Here is a 22134-nt window from a genome sequence, read left to right on the forward strand (position 1 = left end):
CTCTCCTTCTCTCTCTCCCTCCCTTCCCCTCTCTAAAAATAAATAAATAAAATCTTAAAAAAAAAACTTAATCAAAATGCAAAACAAGCCTTTTTGGTCCACAAAAGTGTTATAGGCCCTCTAATTCTCCTTCCCACTTCACTGCACCTTCCTCTTTACCCCCACCACCGCGCTCACTCACTCTGCCTTGTGTGAAAGATGCTTGGGTCTGTGTCCTTCCACTTTGACCAGACCCTGCGATCCTAGAAGGCAGAGGACCTATCCGGTGCCAGGCATAGTGCCTGGCATGTGTTAGAACTGGTTCTAGTACCCAGGTGTCAAGATGCTCCACTCAAAGCCTACCTTGATTTGGGCAAAAATCGCTGAGCATTCAGAAATCCAGTGGCCTTTAAAACTTCTGTGTGAACCTTTACTGAGGCCTATGTCACTGTGACAGGCTGAGTTGCTTTCCTGGGAAGGATACCTGGAAGCAGGGGGTTTGGAGATGGGCTTCTCTTCCAGGCCTGTGTGCAGACGGGCCTCATAAAGTGAGTATGGCTCTGTGCCAGACACATCACATAGGCTGTAGCTTTTAAACCTAACAGTTCTGAGAGACACGCGTTACCCTCACATTCCAGACGGGGAAAACGGTGAGTATGGAGTTGTACGGGGAGATATTCCAACACATCTTCCTGTGTGTAGGGGCGCTCCCCAGGGGGCAGAGGGAAGTTTGAGAGGAGACACTCCTGGACGCCAGCAGCTCAGTGCCTCTCCTTCCTGGTCCTGGCTGACAGTGGCTCCAGATGCTGAGGGTGGGGAATGTGGGGTGGGGGGTGGATCGCACCACCTCTTGCACATCTGGTCTTAATGTCAACCCGAACCTCTCCCTGGCTTTTAGAGATGGTTTCCTAGTTTTCCTGGCCACTTAGTTGGCACTTGGGTTTTTGTGCATTCACATACAATTGTGTGTACCATACTACGCCACGACTGTACTCTTTTCCAACTTACTAGACTATGAGTACTTACTTTAATGATGAAAGGCCTGCTCTAATTTTTAATGGGAATGTTCCCATTTAAGGAAATTCAGTATATAAACGCTTGTAAGTAAATTAACCACCATTTATGGTTCTGTAGTTGTCACTGGAAAAATTCTTTTTAATTAAAATTTTTTTCAATTACAGTTGACATTCAATATTCTATCAATTTCAGGTATATAGCATAGTAGTTAGACATTTATATAACGTACGAAGTAATTCTCTAATAAGTCTAGTACCCACCCGGCACCATACATAGTTGTTACAATATTACTGACTATATTCCCTATGCTGTACTTTACATACCTGTGACTATTTTGAAACTACCAGTGTGTACTTCCTAATCCCTTCATCTTTTCCACCCAGCCATCACACCCTCCTGCCACCTGGCAATCGTCAGTTCTGCATGTCTATGAGTCTGTTCTGTTTTGTGTGCTCATTTGTTTTTTAGATTGTACATGAGAGAAATCACATGGTATTTGTCTTTATGTGCCTGATTTACTTCACTTGGCATAATGCCCTCTAGGTCTATCCTATTGTTGCAAATGGTAAAATTTCATTCTTTTTACAGCTGAGTAATATTCCATTGTATACATGCACCACGTCTTCTTTATCCAACTGTCTATTGATGGACACTTGGGTTGCTTCCATACATCGGCTATTGCAAACAATGCTGCAATGCATGTGGCGGAACATCTATCTTTTTGAATTAGTGTTTTTGATTTCTTTGGAGAAATACCCAGGTGGAATTGTTGGGTCATAAGACAGTTCCATTTTTAATTTTTTGAGGAAGCTCTGTACTGTTCATTTTAAAAATATTTTATTTATTTGTTTAGAGAGAGGGAAAGGGAGGGAGAAAGAGAGGGGGAGAAACATCAATGTGTGGCTGCTCCTCACCTGTCCCCAACTGGGGACCTGGCCCACAACCCAGGCATGTGCCCTGACTGGGAATTGAACTGACGATCCTTTGGCTCACAGGCCAGTGCTCAATCCACTGAACCACAGCAGCCAGGGCTCTGTACTGTTCTTTACAGTGGCTGCAAGAATCTGCATTCCCACCAACAGTGCTTGAGGATTCCCCTTTCTCCACATCCTCACCAGCACTTATTGTTTGTTGATTCATTGATGATGGCCATTCTGACAGGTGTGAAGTGATATCTCATTGTGGTTTTAATTTTTGCTTTTCTCTGATGAATAGTGTCACTAGCTGAAGGGCAAAAATAAATCCAATGGAACTAATTTGTCTTCAAAGACAAAAAGGACTCAGCTTGTCTTGATGGTGTCAGTTCAAAACCCCTTCATTGGCAATAGTTACTGTTCTGAATATTTACTTATTTTAGCTCAGTGGACAAGCTGGATTTTGAAAACTGAAGTCATTTTAACCAGATTATATATTACTCAGTACTTGAAGGAAGAATAGGGGCTAGTACTGTAGAAAAAGTAATGATGACACATGGAACATTTTCAAAGATAGACTGCATGACAGAACACAAGACAAGCTCAACAAATTCAAGAAAACTGATATCATATCAAGCATTTTCTCAGACCACAAGAAACTAGAAACTAGAAACCAACCTCAAGGAAAAAATTCAAAAATATTCAAACTCATGGAGACTAAATAGCATGCTATTAAACAATGAATGAGTTAATAATGAGATAAAGGAAGAAATAAAAAAGTCTCTGGATACAAATGAAAATGAACATGCAAGAGTCCAAAAGCTATGGGACACAGCAAAGGCAGTCTTGAGAGGGAAGTTCATAGCAATATAGAAAAATCTCAAATAAACAACCTAACCCTACATCTACAAGAACTAGAGGAACAACAACAAAGACAGCCCAGAGACAGTAGAAGGAGAGAAAAGAAATAATCAAGATCAGAGCAGAATATAATGACATAGAGACTAAAAGAACAATTTAAAGGATCAATAAATCCAGGAGCTGGTTCTTTGAAAAGATAAACAAAATCAACAAACTTTTAACCAGATTCATCAAGAAAAAAAGAGAGAGGACCCAAATAAATAAAATCAGAAATGAAAGAGGAGAAATTACAACTGATACCATAGAAATACAAAGGACTGTAAGAAATTACTACAAATAACTATATGCCAAGAAAATTCGAAAACCTGGGTGAAATGGACAAATTTCTAGAAACATATGATCTTCCAAAACTGAACCAAGAAGAAGCAGAGAGCCTGAACAGACTGATAAAGATGGTGAAATTGAAGCAGTAATCAAAATCTCCTGCTACACAAAAGCTCTGGACCAGACAGTGTCACAGGAGAATTTTACAAAACGTTTAAGGAAGAGCTAACCCCTATACTTTTCAGATTGTTCCAAAAAATCTAAGAAGAGGGAAGATTACCAGACTCTTCTTATAAGGCCAGTGTCATCCTAATCCACAAACCAAAGACACAACAAAGAAAGAAAACTACAGGCCAATATTGCTGATTAACATAGATACTAAAATCCTCAACAAAGTACTGGCAAACCGCATCCAGCAATATATCACAAAGATCATACACCATGATCAAGTGGGATTCATTCCAGGGATGCAAGGATGGTACAATATCTGCAAATCAATAAACATAATATACCACATAAACAAAAGACAAAAATCACATGATTATATCAATAGATGTAGAAAAGGCATTTGATAAGGTACAGCACCCATTTATGATAAAAACACTCAGCAAAGTGGAGTAGAGGGAGCATTCCTCAACATAATAAAGGCCATATATGAAAAACCTACAGCCAACATCACACTCAATGGACAAAAATTAAAAGCTTTCCCACTAAGATCAGGAACAAGACAAGAATGTCCACTTTCACCACTTCTGTTTAACACAGTATTGGAAGTCCTAGCCACAGCAATCAGACAAGAAGAAATAAAAGGCATCCAAATTGGAAAGGAGAAAGTAAAACTGTCATTGTTTGCAGATGACATGATAGTGTACACAGAAAATCCTATAGATTCCACCAAAAAACTACTAGATCTAATAAGTGAATTTGGCAAAACAGTGGGATACAAAGTTAATATTCAGAAATCAAAGGCATTTTTGTATACTAACAATGAAATATCAGAAACAGAAATCAGGAAAAAAATCCCATTTGATATAGCAACAAGAAAAATAAAATACTTAGGCATAAACCCAATGAAGGAGGTAAAAGACCTGTACTCAGAAAACTACACAACAATGAAGAAAGAAATTAAGGAAGACACAAATGGAAACATATAACATGTTCATGGATTAGAAGAATTAACATCATCAAAATGTCCATATTACTGAATGCAATTTATAGATTCAATGCAATCAATGCAATCCCTATTAAAATACCAATGACATATTCCACAGATATAGAATATTTCAAAAATTTATATGGAACCATAAATGAGCCCAAATAGCCACAGAAATTTTGATAAAGAAGAACAAAGTAGGAGGGATCACCATATCTGACATCAAACTATATTACAAGGCCACAGTAATCAAAACAGTCTGGTACTGGCATAAGAACAGACACATAGATCATTGGAACAAAATAGAGAGCCCAGAAATAAACTGAAGTCTCTACGGTCAATTAATATTCGACAAAGGGGGAAGAATCATAAAATGGAGTAAAAATAGCCTCTTCAACAAATGGTGTTGGGATATTTGGACAACTACATGCAAAAGAAATTAAATTTGACCACCAATTTACACCATACACAAAAATAAACTCAAGATGGATAAAAGACTTAAATATGAGTCGTGATACTATAAAAGTCCTAGAGGAGAACATAGGCAGGAAAATCTCAGATATTCCACACAGCAATATTTTTAGCGACATGTACCCTGGAGCAAGGGACATAAAGGAAAGAATAAACAAATGGGACTTCATCAAAGTAAAAAGCTTCTGCATGGCTAAAGAAAACATTAGCAAAATGAAAAGTGAACCAACTGTATAGGAAAATATATTTGCCAATGATATCTTGGACAAGGGTTTGATCTCCAAAATATATAAATAACTCACATATCTCCACTCCAAGAAGACAAACAATCCAATTAAAAAATGGGCAAAGGACCTGAACAGACACTTCTCCATGGATGACATACAGAGGGCCCAGAGACATATGAAAGGATGCTCAGCATCACTAGCCATCAGAGAGATGCAAACTAAAACCACAATGACATACCACTTCACACCAGTCAGAATGGCTATCATAAATTAACAAACAACAAGTGCTGGCGAGGTTGTAGAGAAAAGGGAACCCTAGTACATTGTTGGTGGGAATACAGACTGGTACAGCTGCTGTGGAAAACGGTATGGAATTTCCTCAAAAAACTAAAAATGGAACTGTCTTTTGACCGGGCAATTCCACAGCTGGGATTAAACCCTAAGAATCCTGAAACACTAATTCAAAAGAACCTGTGCACCCCAATTTCACAGCAGCACAATTTACAATAGCCAAGTGCTGGAAGCAGCCTAGGTGACCATCAGTAAATGAGTGGATCACAAAACTGTGGTACATTTACACAATGGAATTCTATGCAGCAGAGAGAAAGAAGGAGCTCCTACCCTTTGAGACAGCATGGATGGAACTGGAGAGCATTACGCTAAGTGAAGTAAGTCAGGCAGTGAAAGACAGATACCATATGATCTCATCTATAAGTGGAACCTAATCAACAAAACAAACAAGGAAGCACAATATAACCAGAGACAATGAAATAAGTAACAAACTGACAGTAACCAGAGGGGAGGAGGGAGGGAAATAATAGGGGAAAGAAGGGAAAGGGTTGCCAAAGAACATGTGTAAGGGCCCATGGACAAAGCCATAGGGGGGTAGGATTGAGGGTGGGAGGTAGGGGTGGGTGGGATGGGGGAAAGTGGTGGTGGGAAAATGAAGACAACTGTATTTGAACAACAATAAAAATGATAAAAAAATAAAAGTAGTGATGAATATGTCTGGTATTATCTCTAATGTGCTTAATGTATTGTAACTGTATATTGGGTTCCCCCATAAATATGAAAAGGAATAGATAGAAGGCTGGCATTTTTAGCCTCATAAATATGATTTGACTTTAGTAGTCCAATTAGGCATATATTTTTAGAAGACTTTATTTATTTATTTTTAGAGATGGGGAGAGGAGGGGAGGGAGAAAGAGAGGGAGAGAAAAATCAATAGGTTGACTCTCTCATGTACCCCAACTGGGGACTAGCCCTCAGCCCAGGCACATGCACTGACTGGGAATTGAACCAGTGACCTTTTTGCTTTGTGGGACAATGCCCAACCAACTGAGCCACACAGGTCAGGACCAACCAGACATATTTATGTCTATGCTTGACAGCAATGAACGAGCTGGTTGTCTCTTCAAAGTCCCTGCTCAAGGGAGGCCTGTGATTTTGAAGATCAATGAGATAACAAATGTAAAAGTGCTTTTTAAAATGTAAAGCATTATTCCTTTTATCTAGAGCACCTAGTATGTAATGTGAATGTCAGAAGCAGTGTAGGGTTAAAGTTCACCCACATTCTTGCCAACACTTGGCATTGCTAGACTTTTTTTTTTACCCATTCCAGTAGAGATGACGCAAAACCATATTTACGTTTTAATTTGCATTTTCTTGATGATTCATCATTTTTTCATGTGCTTATTGCCCATTCCTGTACCTTTTTTGTATAGTGTCTGTTCAAATCTTTGTCCACTTAAAAAATTGGGTTGTTTGTCTTCTATTGAGTCATAATAGTTCTTTATGTAGTCTAGAAATAAATCTTTTGTCAGATATACATGCTTTGGATATTTTCTCATATTTTATGACTTGCCATTTTGATTTCTTATGGAGCTCTTTTGAAGAGCAACAGTTTTAATTTTGATAAAAACTACGTTCTCAAATTTTTCTTTTATGATTCCTGCTTTTTGTATCCTAAATAAAAATCATGTGTAATGCAAGATCACAGAGATGTTTTCTTCTAGAAGTTTCATAGTACTAGACTTTACATTTAGGTCTCTGATACATTTGCATTCAATTTTTTTGTCGTCATCCAAGGACATATTTTTTCATTGCTTTTAGAAAGAGAGCAAGGGAGAGGGGAAGGGAGAGAAAGAAACGCCAATGCAAGAGAGAAGCATGGACTGGCTGCCTCCTGTATATGCCTGTACTGGGAGTTTTATGCACCTGGACCAGGGACAGAACCTGCAATCTAGGTAGGTACCCTGACCAGGAATCAAACTCGCAACCCTTTGGTTATGGAACAATGGTACAATCAACTGAGACACACTAGTCAAGGCCATTTGAGTTAACTTTTGAGTAGTGTGATATGAAGTAAGGGTTCTTTTTTATTCCTATATGGATAACCAGCTTTTCCAGCATCATTTGTTGAAAAGACTTTCATTTCCCTATTGGCATCTTTGTCAAACAACATTACATATAGAAAAATTAAAATAAAAATAGCAGCTGACCTTTCATGAGAAACAATGAAGGTCAGAAGACTACACCATGGCATCCTTTAAAATGATGAAAGAAAATAAAACCATCATTCCTGAATTTTATACCCATCCAAAATATCTCTAAAATGATGGTGAAATAAAGATATTTTCAGATAAATAAAAATTGGGAAAATATGTCATGAGGGGACTTACATGGAAAGAAATGGTAAAGGAAGTTCTTCAGGCTGAAGAGAAATAAAACCGAGTACAAACCCCACTAGACAATGTTTCAGATTTGATTTCAACACTCATATGTATACTAATAAAGAATCTAGGAGGGAAAATATCCTTTATAATTATGCAGATATTTACTCTTTTTGCTACTTTTCCTCACTCCTGAAGATCTTAGTTTCCTTCTGGTACTATCTTGTTTCAGCCTGAAGAACTTCCTTGGCATTTTCAAAAATCTCCTGAAAATTCTCTTCTTTTTCTTTCAACTGAGAATGTCTCAATTTTGTTTTCATTTCTGAAGGATATGTTCACAGGACATAAACTTCTAGGTTGAAAGAGTTTTCTTCCCTTTTCATTAATCTTAAGTGTGTTTTCCTTTATCACATGGAATATTGTTATAATATGGGCTTTTAAGTCTATGTCTGCTAGTTTCAACACCTGGGGTTATGTTGAGCTTGACATCTGTGCTTTCCCTTGAGACTGGTTACATTTTAATGATTCTCTGTATGTTGAGAAATTTTGAAGTATGCCCTGAATGTTGTGATCTTATGTTGTCTAGACCCTGGGTTCTGTCATAATCCCCTGGAGAATGTTGATGATTTTATTTTTGCAGGCAGTCAACCTGGTTAGGTTCAGACTCTAAGACTTGCTTTTTAAGATTTTATTTATTTACTTTTAGAGAGGGGAAGGGAAGAAGAAAAGAGAGAGAGAAATATCAATGTGTGGTTGCCTCTTGCGCACCCCCTACTGGGGACCTGGCCTGCCACCCAGGCATGTGCCCTAGACTGGGAATCGAACCAGTGACCTTCTGGTTCACAGGCTGGCACTCAATCCACTGAGCCACACCAGCCAAGGCCAGACTGCAAGTTTTGACTCTCCTTCTGTGTGTGCTAGTACAAATCTCAGCTTAGTTTACAAAGCCTTTGCTATACTGGTTTGGGACTGTCCCACACTTAGAACTGGAACTCCTAAATGTTTTTGCAGAGTTTCTCTCTCCTAAATGAAACAATCTCTTTACTCATTATCAATCCCCACCCCACAGATTAAAGCAATACACACAATAATTTAAAGTCTTTGTGCACTAGCTCCAAAATTTGGGTTTACTTTGGTTTGTTTCTATGAACTGAGTTCTCTCAATTATGGGTCAACTTTTACAGTTGATTCATGTGCCTGGCAATTTCTCATTGTATGCTGAATATTTTGGGTGATATATTTCTAGGAATTTCCTTCATAGGAAAAGCCATGAAAGTTGGACCCAGTCAGTGTGGGTTCCTTCTTTAAGAGTCAATTCTCCTTCAGTTTCTGCCTGCTTTTCAATTGCTTTAAGTGCTTTCAAACAGTTTTTGTGTGTCTGTGTGTTTTGTTCAGAGTTTGTAATTGTTACAGTATGCTTAGTGTCATGCCAGCTACTCCACTACTACCAGAAACTATATAGTCTTTCTGGAGTGAAGAACGCTTCCTTTCCACCCACCCACCTCTCTTGGAATTCTGCAAAAAACACTTGAACTTATTTTTTCCAAATTCTCCCTGAGATCCTACTCATCACTCTCTTTTGCTCCAACACCCACACAAGTGAAAACAAAGACACAGAAAAAGCACATTTCGGTCAAGGCCCCACAGGAAAGGTGCTTCCCCCACTGTAATAAGTTCTATCACCTTTACTATGTTTTCTCCACAACACAGCTTTGTTCAAATATTTATTATGTGCCTACTACGTGTCCTGGGTCTTCAAAGAGCAATAACATATTAATATAAAAATCCGTACTACGAGGCAGAAAGTTCCAAGTGCTGTGAGAGAGAGAATCAAAAACTGCTATGGGAGTTCAGAGGAGAAATGGATTCCAGCCAGGAAGATTAAGAGAGGTTTTGCAGAGGACATGGGGGTGCAGAGAGAGTGGGCTCTAAGTGCTCATTCAAGCAGAGACATTTATATATTTGTTCTCTGTTGCTGCAGCAGTATCATGGGACTGGAGGTGGCGGTAGCTGTTAACATTCTATAAGGTCTTCTACTTACAGTGTGAACTGCAAACCATCTGGATGGCATCAGACGCAGTTCAGCAGAAAGGCAGGATCCCACGACCCACCCCAGGCCTCCTCAGCCAGAATCAGCATTTCAGTAAGATCCTCGAATATTTCATATGCACATTAAAGTCTGAGAGGCTTTCACATACAGCACTTAATCTTTCACGAGAACTATGATTGTCAGAACTCCTGCACATTCTCTGCTCCCGGGAATTCATCCGCATAGTAGGAGGGGATGGCACACAGGACAGCAGCAGGTAATATGTACTGAGCATCTACTCCTGGGCACCTTATGGATGTTCTGTCATTCTACATTCATTAGTAAGCTTCTGAGTTAGTTATTTCCATCCAGCAGATAAGGCAATTGAAGGTCAAGAAGGTTAACTAAGTGGCCCATGATCACAAAGGACAGTGGCAGAATCTGAATTTGAACCCACATCTGACCGACTCCGAAGCCTGTAATCTGCTTTTTGTTACGGCGCACTGCCTGTCTCTGGTCTGTGATTCAGGAGGATTCAGGTGCCACGAACTGTCTCAGTGATCTTGGTTAATTCATCCCACCGTTTCAGAACTCAGCTCTTCATGTACAAATCGATGGAGGCTGAACTAGGGAAAATTCACAAACAAATGAACCAACTGGTATTTGACATATCACTAGGTCTGAGTGTTGGGAGCCTCTGTTGGGTGATGGTGAAAGACTCAGAAAACCAGAACCAATGTAGCACAGTGTAGAAAAAAGATTACAGGACCAGATATGCGAAGACCTGAGTTCTAGGCCTACCCTGTCACTTACTAGTTGTAAGCCTCCATTTCTGCATCTCTGAAATGGAGAAAATGAGCTGTACTGGCTCTCTCTCAGTGGGTTTGACTGGTTCAAGTGAGATTATGCCTGAAAATAGTCTGTCAAGTGATATATTAATACAGCCAGTCCTCTAATTGCCATAATTTTGATAACACAAATTAGATATTTATAAATAAATTAATTAAGGAACTTGATTTGTAATCTGCTGGCCATGGTAGCAATTGGGATCTAGCTCTGGCAAAGCCTATCAGCTCTGTGCTTTTGTTTATCCTAACAGTGGAAATAAAAGGTAATAAAAATAAGCACAGGCTCTGCACCTGTGAGGGAGCTGGCAGCATCAGGCAAACAAAGACCATTATTCTAGAACAGGGAGTCCTGCAGTAGAACTTCCTGTGATGATGGAGTTTCATACTGTATCATCCAGTATGGTAGCCACATGCGCTCCTGAGCACTGGAAGGGTGGCTAGTGCAACTGATGAACTTAGTTTCAAATTTTATTCCATTTCAATTAATTAAATTTCATTAGCCACACGTGGACCCTGGCTGCCATAAAGGACAGTGCAGCTCTACAGAAACAGGGAGTCACGGATTTGTTCGACAATGTTAAGGCTGTACAGCTATCTTCTTAAGGCCAACAAGTAAACTGACTTACCTTTTTCAATTCTGGAACTCTAGCCCTAAAGGACTTTTTTTCCCCAAATTAAATTTAAAAATTTTATAGCACGATTTTGGGGGAGGTCTCTCTGGAGTGCAGTGATCACTGTATAGCAACAGAGATGAAATGTGGTGGTTACCTAAGGAAGAAAATGTTTTGTTTTGTAAGTATACATTTTACCCCCTGAAAAGCTGTAACATCGTATTCCCTTGTCTTTAAAATGAAAGAACAGAGACGGCAAAGTGCTGGGCTGTGTGAGTGGTCACCGGGGTCTCCTACCTGGCGTTTTCTGCTCTCCGGCTTATGCACTGGTGCAAGTAGACGTACTCCTGAGGCGCACTGGTGGACAAGGGGGGCTGCATGTGGTTTGACCCGGGTGGTTCGAATGTGAACAAGGTGGGCTGACTGGAGTGCGATGGGGCTGAGGATTTTCGTTCTCGGAGATGGTGCTGATTGGAGCTACTGAGCTCGGCTGGAGAGGAGCGGGGCCCGTGACTGGCTGAGGAAATGTTTCTCAGGGAATCTGTGAAAAGGAGAAAGGACTCTGTGAATGAAAAAAGAAAGAAAGGTGCTCTTTTTCCCAAAGTGGGTCATTCGAGGAAGAAAACTATCAGGAGCAGAGGCGACGGTCCAGCAGCAGCATTTTCTCCCTCCCAAATGCCTGCCCCCGCAACTGCAGAGGAGGGCTGTGGCCCGCTGGCCATCTGGTTGAGAAGGAAGTGCTCTGTGTGTCTGCACTGCTCCTGGAGTCACCTGGCAGCCACTATCACCGCTGGAGCAGCACCGCCCCACTTCCAGGAGGTATTGTCCCCGTGGTCTAGGAACATGACTTGGGCTCTCTGGAGCGGTGAGTACCACTGCTTTCCTTCTCTTTGGTGGCTTCTGCTGTCATCACCTCCCTCAAAGCTTAAGTATCCTTCAAAGATACTCCCTCAAAGTATCCTCAAAGGCTACTTTGTTAAATGAAGCTTTGCTTCTTGAAGACTCCTTAATTGAGACCCTAGACTGTGCCTTACTATGTTAATGATAAGAGCATAAATGTATCTGGAGCTGTCCCTTAAGCCTTGTCCCAGCTCCTCCAGCCTGCCCTTCCCAGTCCTCTGAGGATGGCAGTGTCTCCCATCCCCCAAATCTTGTATCTACCACTCTTTGTCTATTGGTCTTCTTTCCTCTGAACTCTTATCTTAAGGTCTTGTCTGTTATGTTAGAAAGGAAGCAAGCTATTAAAGACATAATAGCTTACAGTGCTACACCCCATGCCAAAGGGTAGTCATTTGACTGGCTCTCTAAGCTTGGTTTAAATTCTAAGCATAACATACAAGGCCTCTCACAGTCTGATCTATTTCCTGCTTCTCTCCGTCCATACTCAAGGCATATGGAAGCTTCATCAGTCCCCGAACATACCGGCTCCTTTTTCAGTTCTTCGTTATGCTGTCCCTTCCACGTGGATTTCACATCTATTCTCCTGGCACTCACATGCAGACCTTGAGACCCGACATGGATATCACATTCTCCCTGAAACCTTCCTGGACTTGGTCATTCAGTGTTTGGGGTGCCAAGAGCACTTGGCCCATGCTCCATTACATCCACTGTCACTCTGCTTCCCTGCCTCGCCCCTGGGTTTCTAAGAACAGAGACTGGTGTCTCTACAGTCTCAGCATTTACCTATTAAAGGCTAGGTACATAGAAAGTTCTCAGTCTGTGTTTTCAGAATAGACAAATGTGCTCATTAATCATCTAATAATTCCAGCAGTGAGATTTCTTGTACAAAAGAAATAAAGGCTTAAAGATGTAATTTCTGGTGGCAGGAGACTAGTAGGGGATAATATTTCAGTGGTCTGGATGGTGGCTTTCCAGGGTTATTTAACTCATTTCAGAGGGAGCATAGTTCTGCTTCCATTGCCTGTTATCTGACCTGTCTCAGCCTGCACCCTTCTCAAGGCCCTAGGCAGGATCACCAGCTCACTGAAGCTCTGCAGCCTTAATTATGCTCCAGTTGTTCCAGATGCCAGGCAGGAAAACTGTGCCAGTGTACAACAGAAAAAGCCACAGGCCTTTGGGGAAAAACTGTCCCAGTGACAGCTGTGTTGACCTCCAAAATGAATTCCCATTACAGGTCTTGTACTGAAGTGAACATGTGTTAACAGAATCAGTGGCTTCATGACTCCATTAGATTTGCGAGATGAACTCTCTAATGGCAGAGGAGAGCGGGCGTATGCTAGGGCATGGAGTAGCTGTGGCGCTGGGGATAAACACCAGCTGATGCCTGAGAAGACGCAGGGAAGGTGCAAGGGGAAGACCCCTGATGCAATTCTACAGTTGCTGTGGTCTTTTTGGGCTCCTCTTCCTCAGCCCACCTCTTCAATGAACCTCTTCCGCCTTCAGGATTCTGCTGCAGACCCTGCCATAGCCCCACTCTCATTCAGGAGAATCTCCTGGCGTATCCCGCCTGCTCTCAGAGCTTCAGTGACCGCCTCTGTGATGACAACACTCAATCCTGACATCTGGCTCAGCTCTCTCTCCTGGGCTCCCTGTCATGTGTCTGTCCATCGGCTGGGCATCTCCATCCACATGTCCCACAATCAGGTCAAGCTCAACAACCTAAATTGAACTCCTCAACCTCACCCAGTGTTCTCCATCTCAGTGAAGCACGTCAATATCACCATCCAATCGGTTCTCCAGCCAGAAACCTAGACATTATCTGTGACTCTTCCCTGTTTCTCAACAACCACATCATATCACTGTGCCTCTGCCCTGCTCAAAGTTCTTCAATGAGGCTCCATGATCCTCAGGATGACTGACAAAGCTCTCTCTTTTAAAAACCACGTTCCTGTTCATTTCTTCAACCTTGTTTCTCAGCAGTACTTCCTTGTATTGCAAAGATAATTTCAGGAAAATACCAACCTCTCCCTTATCACTCCGTACAGTCATTGGGCCGTAAACTCAGTAAGGGCAGAGAGTCTCTCTCTCTCTCTCTCTTTTTTTTTTAACACTTTATCTCCAGCATCAATCCCAGTGTGGGACACAACTGGATAAATGTGTTGGTTAAATAAACGAAATACATAGCATAGTAGTCATACTCCTTCAGTAACTTCCTCAGTGTCCAGGTTCCCCAGCATGACAAGAAAAGCCATTTTGTCACAGCCTACTTAGCCTGTCTTCTCACCCAATACATCTTCCACGCTGCCCATGCTGAATGCTTGGGCTGTGGGTCTGTGTAAAAGAGGAGTGACCTGTCCTCACCTCTGGGTCTCTCTGCCTCCAGCTCAGGCTATGGAATCAAGTCCGTGACCCAGTCCATTTACCTGCAGACCTAGAGAAGTCACGTCATCTCTCTGAGTCTCGGTTTCCTCACTTACAGATTGACATAGGGGGTTGTAAGAGTGACATGCACTAAAGGTCTAGAAAACCCTGCATGTTGTGAGGACTCACAACATGTTCTAGCCACTTCTGTAACCTTGGTGCCTAGAGTAGTCCTAGCACATAGTGGGTACATGGCTATTGAAAGAATAAAGAATTTTCCCCGGCACAAAAACCCAGACATGCTTGTTTCTTCTGGTCAAAATCAGAGGAGTTTTTAAAGGTCTGTTAATAAGATGAAGTAAGGGTTAGGGCGAGTTGGGCCTACAGACACTTAGGATTCCATTCTACCAGCATGAAGCAACGTCTACGAAACCAGTCGGCTCCATAACGGTTGAAGCCCCAGAAAAGTTCTTTCAGAGCTGTTTTGGCTCCACACTTTGCCAAAATTCCACTTGTGTTTGCACCTTTAAAAGATTTCAAACTGAATTTATGCGATTATTCCTTAGTGCCGGTACTGGGTTGAACAGTGTCCCCTCCAAAATTCCTGTCTACCTGGGATCTCAGAAAGTGACCTTATTTGCAAACAGGGTGTTCAGGATGCAGTTAGTTGAGATGAGGTCACATCGGATGAGGGTGGGCCCTAATCCAATGACTGGTGTCCTCATAAGCAGAGAAAACAGAGACACAGACACACACACACAGAGAACACCATGTAATGACAGAGGTGGAGACTGGATAAATAAAATGGCAATACATCCATACAAGGAAATGTTATTTAGCCATGGAAATGAATGGAATACTGATACATGCTGCAACACGGATGAACCTTCAAAACACTTTGCTGAGTGAAAGAAACCAGTGCTAACAGACTACGGATTGTATGGTTATTTACGTGAAATGTCTAGACTGGGCAAATCCATGAGGATTGAAAGTAGACTAGTGTCTGCCTGGGGGTGGAACTGGGTAGTGACTGCTAATGAGTATAATGTTCCTTTTCGGGGTGATGAAGATTTTCTAACATTAGATTGTGGCGATGGCTGCACAGCCCTGTGTGAACATGCTACACCACTGAATTTTGTGGTGTGGGAAATAAGAGCTCAGTAAATTTACACACACACACACAGAGTTTGACAGTTTCTCAAAAAGTTAAACATAGAGTTACCATGTGACCCAGCAATTCCATTCCTAGATATATACCCAGGAGAATGAACCCATGTGCCCACACAGAAACTTGTACACAATGTTCACAATAGCATTATTCATAATAGGCAGAAGTGGAAACAACCCGAATGCCTAAAAACTGATCAATAAATAAAGAAAACATGGCATGTTCTGTACAATGGAATATTATTCAGCAGTAAAAAGAACAAAGTATGAATACATGTTATAACACGTATGAGCCTTGGAAACATTATGCTAAATAAAAAGAAGCTGGATTTCATTTATATGAAATGCCCAGGATTGGGAAATATATAGACTCAGAAAAAGAGATTTGTAGTTGCCTAATGGGTGGGACAAGTGAGGATGGAGAACGGGAAGTGATTGCTAATGAGTATGATGAGATTTCTTTTTGGGGTGCTCCAAAATTAGATTGTGCTAGGGGCTGCACAGCCCTGTGAATATGCTGAAAAACACTGACTTGTATACTGTAAGGGGGTGGTCTGTGGTGTGTGAATCTGGAGAACACACACACACACACACACACGTGCATAAGCCCTTTGCAAAGTATGAAGTGTTTAGTGCATGCAAGAGGTCAACAGTAGTGCAATTAGACACCTGACCTTTAGCTGTTATTTCCTTTTTGAGGAGAAAACTGAGCACGCAGTAAACACCAAGTCCTTACTGAAGTACATGGAACAAGAGACATTGTCCCTTTCCTATGTTCAGCTCCCTGTACCTCCTCTGACCCCCGTGTTTTGGGCTTCACCCCACAATCATAGCAAGGCAATGAGAATTTCAGCAAAACAAAATAGCAAGAATGCCTGGCTTGGGGTGAAAAGACCCAAGCGGTCTGAAATTCCACTTCTCAGTGGTTGGACCCCACGCAGGTGACGGGGGTCAGGAGACTGTGGACCCAGCTCCGGCTCTGCCATGCACTAGCGGCCAGACTAGCTGCGGACAGGCCTCTTTCCCAGCTTTGGCTCTACACTCTCAAGTTGGGAGGACAAGCCCTGGCCTGCCTGCTGACGAGGCTGTCGTAAAAGATGAATGAGATAAGGCTGTTCACTTGCATAAATGGCTCAGAGGATTTGTTTTTATTGTGTCCGTACCTCTTGAGGAAGGAAAGAATAGTACAGATAGAGGAAAACTTGAAACTGTGCCTAGCTGGGCTGGTTTCGGTATGTGGCTGGAATGTGTCTTAGGTCATTGGGAAGGTCAGTTATAGAGCAATAAGAAAATGGATGTTTCCAGACTTCTGGCCTTGGCTTCTATCTCCAAGTCTAGACTAAAGATAATGCCAGAAAATGCCTGAGTCAATTTGTTTTCTTTTAAACAGGGTTTTGTTTTTCCTCTTCTTCCTGGCTTCTTTTTAGGGCCCTACAAAATCACTCCCCTTCCTTTCCACAATCACCCCGGGAAGCCTGCCCAGCATACAAACACTCCTCCCACCTTCTTGCAAAACTCTAGAACAGGAAAGCTCTGAGGGATTTCAGTAGAGCAACCCAGCCCAACCCAGCCCAGCCCAGCCATCAACGGGCTAGTGATAACAGGAGCAGGAAAGGGGCGGGTGGCGGGACTTTCTGGAAAAGATGACTAGCCAAATAATGATTGGTTCTCTTATCTCAATGCCCTTTTTATCTTTATCCTTTACCCCCAAAACCCTCACCCCAAACCCAAGTGGGTCTCTGCATCTGTAACGTGGTAGATGAAGGCACATGCCAGAGCCACGATGTACCCAAAGCCTGGCTCTGCTCACTCTTAGCTCTGTGTCCTTGGGCAGGTTACATAACCCTCTTTGACCCTCACTCATTCAACAGAGAGCATACATACTTTGCGGAGCTGCTGCAAGGACTGGAGATCATTTATGTAAAGCATTAAGCCTGGTGCCCCACCATTCTTTCTGCTCCTAATCTTGGAGTATACATGCAACTGGTTGAGATCTTGAAATTGGCCAAGAGGAATGGAATTTCTTTCTAAGCTAGAGTAGAAGTTTGGAAGGTAATTGTTGTCACTGTTTTAGCTACAGCTATACCCTGTGTAGATGTTATACGAAGAACGAATAAGACCAACAAGGACAATACTGACCGTTACAATTACAGCTGCCATTACTAAGCAGCACTATGTATCTCTAGTCTACCCCACGAGTGCTACATAGTATCACCTCTATATTTATTTAATTTTGGATAAAGAAACCAAAGCTCCAAAAACGAGGAGGTAATTGAAGCTCAGAGACGTTAAAGTGAGCCCTGAGGTCACGTGGCTAGAAAATGGCGTCTAGATCTGAAACAGATCTCATTATCTTTGAAGCCAATTCTTTTCACCTGTGTAGAAAAAAGAGTTCCCACAAGAACCCCATGAGGGCTGATATTGGCCTTCTGGGAGGCAGAGTCATGTAACAGAATGAGGGTCCACGCATAGCTCTGCTGGCAGCTGGCTGAGTGACCCTGCATACTATTTCACCTCTGCGGGCCTCTATGTTCTCTACTGGTAAAAGGGAGAACTCGTATTAGGTCAGGTGTAAATGTCAAAGTCGTCTTTGGGAAACTTAAAAGAGCGGCTCCCCATAAGACCTGAGTCATGTTTCCACAGAGGTTTAGATTAAAATCCACGAGTTTCGTGATTAACAATCCCTGGTTCTTCAGTCCAAGGCAGAGGTGGAAGGGTTAGGGTCAACTGAAATATCAAGGGCAAAGCGAGCTCTGAAAGCTAAATGAAAGAACAGATTCTTCCTAAAGTTTTTCTCTGCATCATCAAAACTTCAAACTGGCATCCATCCATGTTCTCGCCGGCCCTTTCCGGCCGACTCCGAAGGGGCAACGTGTTAGCAGAAATAGGTCTGATGCGGGCTCAGAAACACGGCAGCTCAGGCTCTCAGACTGCTGACCACAGGGCCTTGGGAAAACTTTCTGTCTCTTTGTAACTCACTGCCGTGCTGCAAAAGGACCAAGAGAACACCCACTTCACAGGGTTCTTTTGAGGAGCTGATGAGATGAAATATGGGTAAACAGTAATTAGGAAATGCTCCATAAATGGTTGTTGGCTTGGCACTTGTTCATTGCACGGCGTATTTCTATAAGGGGCTTGGTGTGAAATTCTAAGGGTTCTAATGAGGAGAAGAAAACTGATGAAATAATATTTTAAACAGTATAGGTACAGGACTCTGTGTGGTGAGTGGTTCCTGTAGGAAGCTAATGGAAAAACAAGGATCAGAAGGGTGGAGAGTTCTAAAAACAAAAGCAAGCAGACAGGTGCTAAGGGGAAGATTGTATCAATAGCTCCAGGTCATTCTTAACTCATAGTCACAAGCCTGAAATTATTTAAGAAGGAAAATGTCCCTAAATCTTCTGGCACACATCATAATTATAGGAGTTACTCATACATTTAAGGCCAAATGCAAAATGGCCTTGCTTTACACAATAAATCACATAATATGGCAACTGGAAAAGACTCCAGAGTCCGACTGCTCATTTATCCCTGCTGCTGTCCCCAGTCCCCCAAACTCTCATCTACAGTTGGAGGAACTGCGGACCAGAAAGGTGAGGCTACTTGTCCAAGGCCACATGTGCAGTGAGTGGGTCAGGGGTGAATCCTGGAACCGAATTCGGATCTCCTAGTCGGGGCGTCCTACTGTGCCAAAAGAAAGATGGGTCAGTGTGAGTGGAGACGCATTCTCCATAGCGCATGGTGGGCGGGGGCAGCCGAGCCAGTAGATCCGGTCACCAGGACACCAGCTGACAGGACTGTTATTTTGTTATGAGTTTACAGTGTTACTCACATTTGCATGGTATATAAACATTTGCTGGATCAAACTACTAAAGACTAGTATAAATAATTCCCCTAGTTCAAAAATATAAGTCTCCTAGTGTTTATACAAACTATAAAGCAGAGGAAGAAAAAAGGGGAGGCGCAGACAGGCAGTAACATGAAACCTCAGGAGACCTCTCAGGGACTCTGCTTCCCCACCGCCTTCGGAGGAAGGATCTGAGAAACAACACGATCTCGGAGCTCTGGGAGCCGGGTCAGAACATCCCGACCTTCGCACATACGATCTCTCAGTATACTTTAGCAGAAATCGATTCTGTGAAGGGCACAGGGGAAAGAGAGTGAGTGGCTGTAGCTTTGAGGCATATCACAGTCCCTGGTCACCCAGCCTTACACAACCTTTGTAGCCCTGGGGCATCTTAGAGATGGGAAACTGAGGCCCTGTACCGACGATGCCATGGGTTCTGCCACATCTCTAGGTGGAAGGAAGCATGCTTCCTCTAAAGCTTTTCTAGTGCTTTACTTTGTTTATTTTGTGTTGGGAATTCACACATCTGTCATGCAGAATGACTGTGAGCATTAGAAGTCAGGGTCTGGACCACCTCTGTTCTCTGATGGGGTTTGGCGCACTGCTCTGTGCCTAGTAAACTTCCAGATTAGAACAAGATGTTCCATAGACACACCACGGCAGTAAGGTTTGTCAGAATCTTTCCTCCTCAGGTTGAAAGAGTGAATGAGTAGCTCCAGGAGCCAAATGAAAACTGTTTTTTAGGGTTGAAGGAACTGTAGTCACTTGGGAGGTTTTTCTGGGCCATGGGTGTTTCTGTTTTTGGACAGCCAGTCTGTATTTAGCCATGCGTGGTCCTGTTCATTTGAGAGAGATTAGGTGACAGGCTTTGTTCTCACCTTGCCCCCCAGAACTTAGGGCGTACCTTACTTGTGACAGACCTCACTCCTGTTCCTTTGACTGGGGACTGGGATGGCTGCGTGGTCCCCTTCAAGGAGTTGGTTTACATTTGGAATGAAGCACTCTTGTCATTTTCTTAGGGTCATGAGCACTGATTGCAGGCCGATACTAGGAGCTTCAGACCCATCCAAAAAGGGTGGATCTTGTCCTTGCTCCGTGAGCTTACGCTGCAGTTGGAAAGAGCAAATTTATATTCCGGGCAGTACTTCTTCCTTCCCCCGAGGAACCTGGGGACCCATTGGTGTCTCCATAGGAATCAGTCCATCTCGTTGGGACTGTAAGCTCACGTGTAAATGATGCATTTGACCCTTGTGACCTTTCCACCACTGTATTTTTAAGCTAATCCACTATAAGAGGTGAGCTTCTCCCTCCTTTCACTGTGACTTTCACTAAGAGATAACTGGCAATCACCGTGAAACACAAGTGTCAGACATTACAGTGGTGGGAGCGTATCAAGAATCATTAGCAGCGGCGCTGATCACAAGCCCAATACCTGAAACCGCTCTAGCCTGGAAGGGGAGGCCGGGATTCTGAGCATCCAGCCTGCCTAGGGACCCGCGAGCTCTGCAGCACGGTCGGAGTGGCTTCAGGACAGGCAGCATGGTACAGGGAAAGGAACGTCAATTGGAAAGCTGAATCTCAGTTTACTAGCTGTGGAACCTAGCAAGGGTATCTAAAACTAAGAGTTCTAATTTGTAGAATTTGTAGGATAGCTAAGTGTAGGGTCATCTGAGGGAGTAAAGAAACGCCATGGGCCCTGCGCATTAGTGCTCCGCAAGGGGGCGCTCGCTCTCAGCACTCCGCCGTGGGGGGTGACCTGGCCGTGAGAGATCTTCAGCTGCGGTCACTAACCTTCAGGGTTTGACCAGAGCCAGGAAGGGCCCCAGAGGGTGCAAATGGGCTCAACAGGCCATTGTGTTGTGAGTGGAGGAGCCTGGCAGGACCTAACTTTCTAATTTGCTTTGGTGTCAATTAATTTTTAAAAAATAGTTTGCTGGACTATAACAGAGGTTGAACTGCATCTATAGATCAGTCTGGGGAAAACTGACATATTAAAAACACTGAATGTTCTACTTCACAACATGACATTTTCCCCCATTTACTGGGTCTTCTTTAATTTCTCTTAGGAAGGCTTGTCATTTTCAGGGCAGAAATTTTCCATAGTATTTTTTGGTTAAACTGATTCCTAAGTATTTTACTATTTGATGCTATTGTAAAAGAAATTACAAAAAATTTTCCATTTGTAGGCTGTTCTCAACAACTTTGACATTTATAATGGCCCTGAAAAGTTGTCAAAGCATTGATCTCTGCAAGTTCACTTAATATGTGAAGAGACTAAGACTCACATACAATGACTTACTCAATGTTACAGAGCTCTTACGAAAAGTCCAAGCCTGGATTCAGACTCAAGCTTTTTTCACACCAAGCTGAGGGCCCATTCTATTATGCAGTTCTATGTGGGGCAGGTAAGGCATAACAGCTACACAAATATCTAGTGGAATTTAAAAAGAAAGCCATTTAAATATGAGTATGAAAGAAACCAATACCCAGAGAGGTCTTACCTGATCACCCAACCTAAATGATTTTCTAGTCACTCCTCATCTCCTTACCTTGTCTTCCTTTCATTAAAGCATTTATTGTTACCATTTAAACATTTCATTTTTGATCTATCCCTTTCTACTAAATTACAAGCTCCTTTAAGAGTCGAACCTTACATGTCCCATTCATCAATGATGCTCCAGTATGGCGTCCATAAAAATATGCCTCTCCAATTTCACGATGCGGGTAGCATGATGGACTGAGAGCCCTGGCTGCTG

The 22134-nt window shown here is 42.5% G+C and overlaps 1 protein-coding gene across 1 annotated transcript in view; it reads right to left on the reverse strand.

Annotated features, from left to right (window-relative positions):
- The window catches only part of GAB2 (GRB2 associated binding protein 2), a 177746-nt gene that overhangs the window by 15285 nt on the left and 140327 nt on the right, over positions 1-22134 (reverse strand). Inside the window, exon 3 of the mRNA XM_053925359.2 lies at positions 11404-11647. Within this exon, the coding sequence (XP_053781334.1) occupies positions 11404-11647 (244 nt within the window). The remainder of the gene's footprint in view (positions 1-11403; positions 11648-22134) is intronic.

This window comes from Desmodus rotundus, chromosome 5, assembly GCF_022682495.2.
Source record: "Desmodus rotundus isolate HL8 chromosome 5, HLdesRot8A.1, whole genome shotgun sequence".
NCBI classification, from domain to species: Eukaryota; Metazoa; Chordata; class Mammalia; order Chiroptera; family Phyllostomidae; genus Desmodus; species Desmodus rotundus.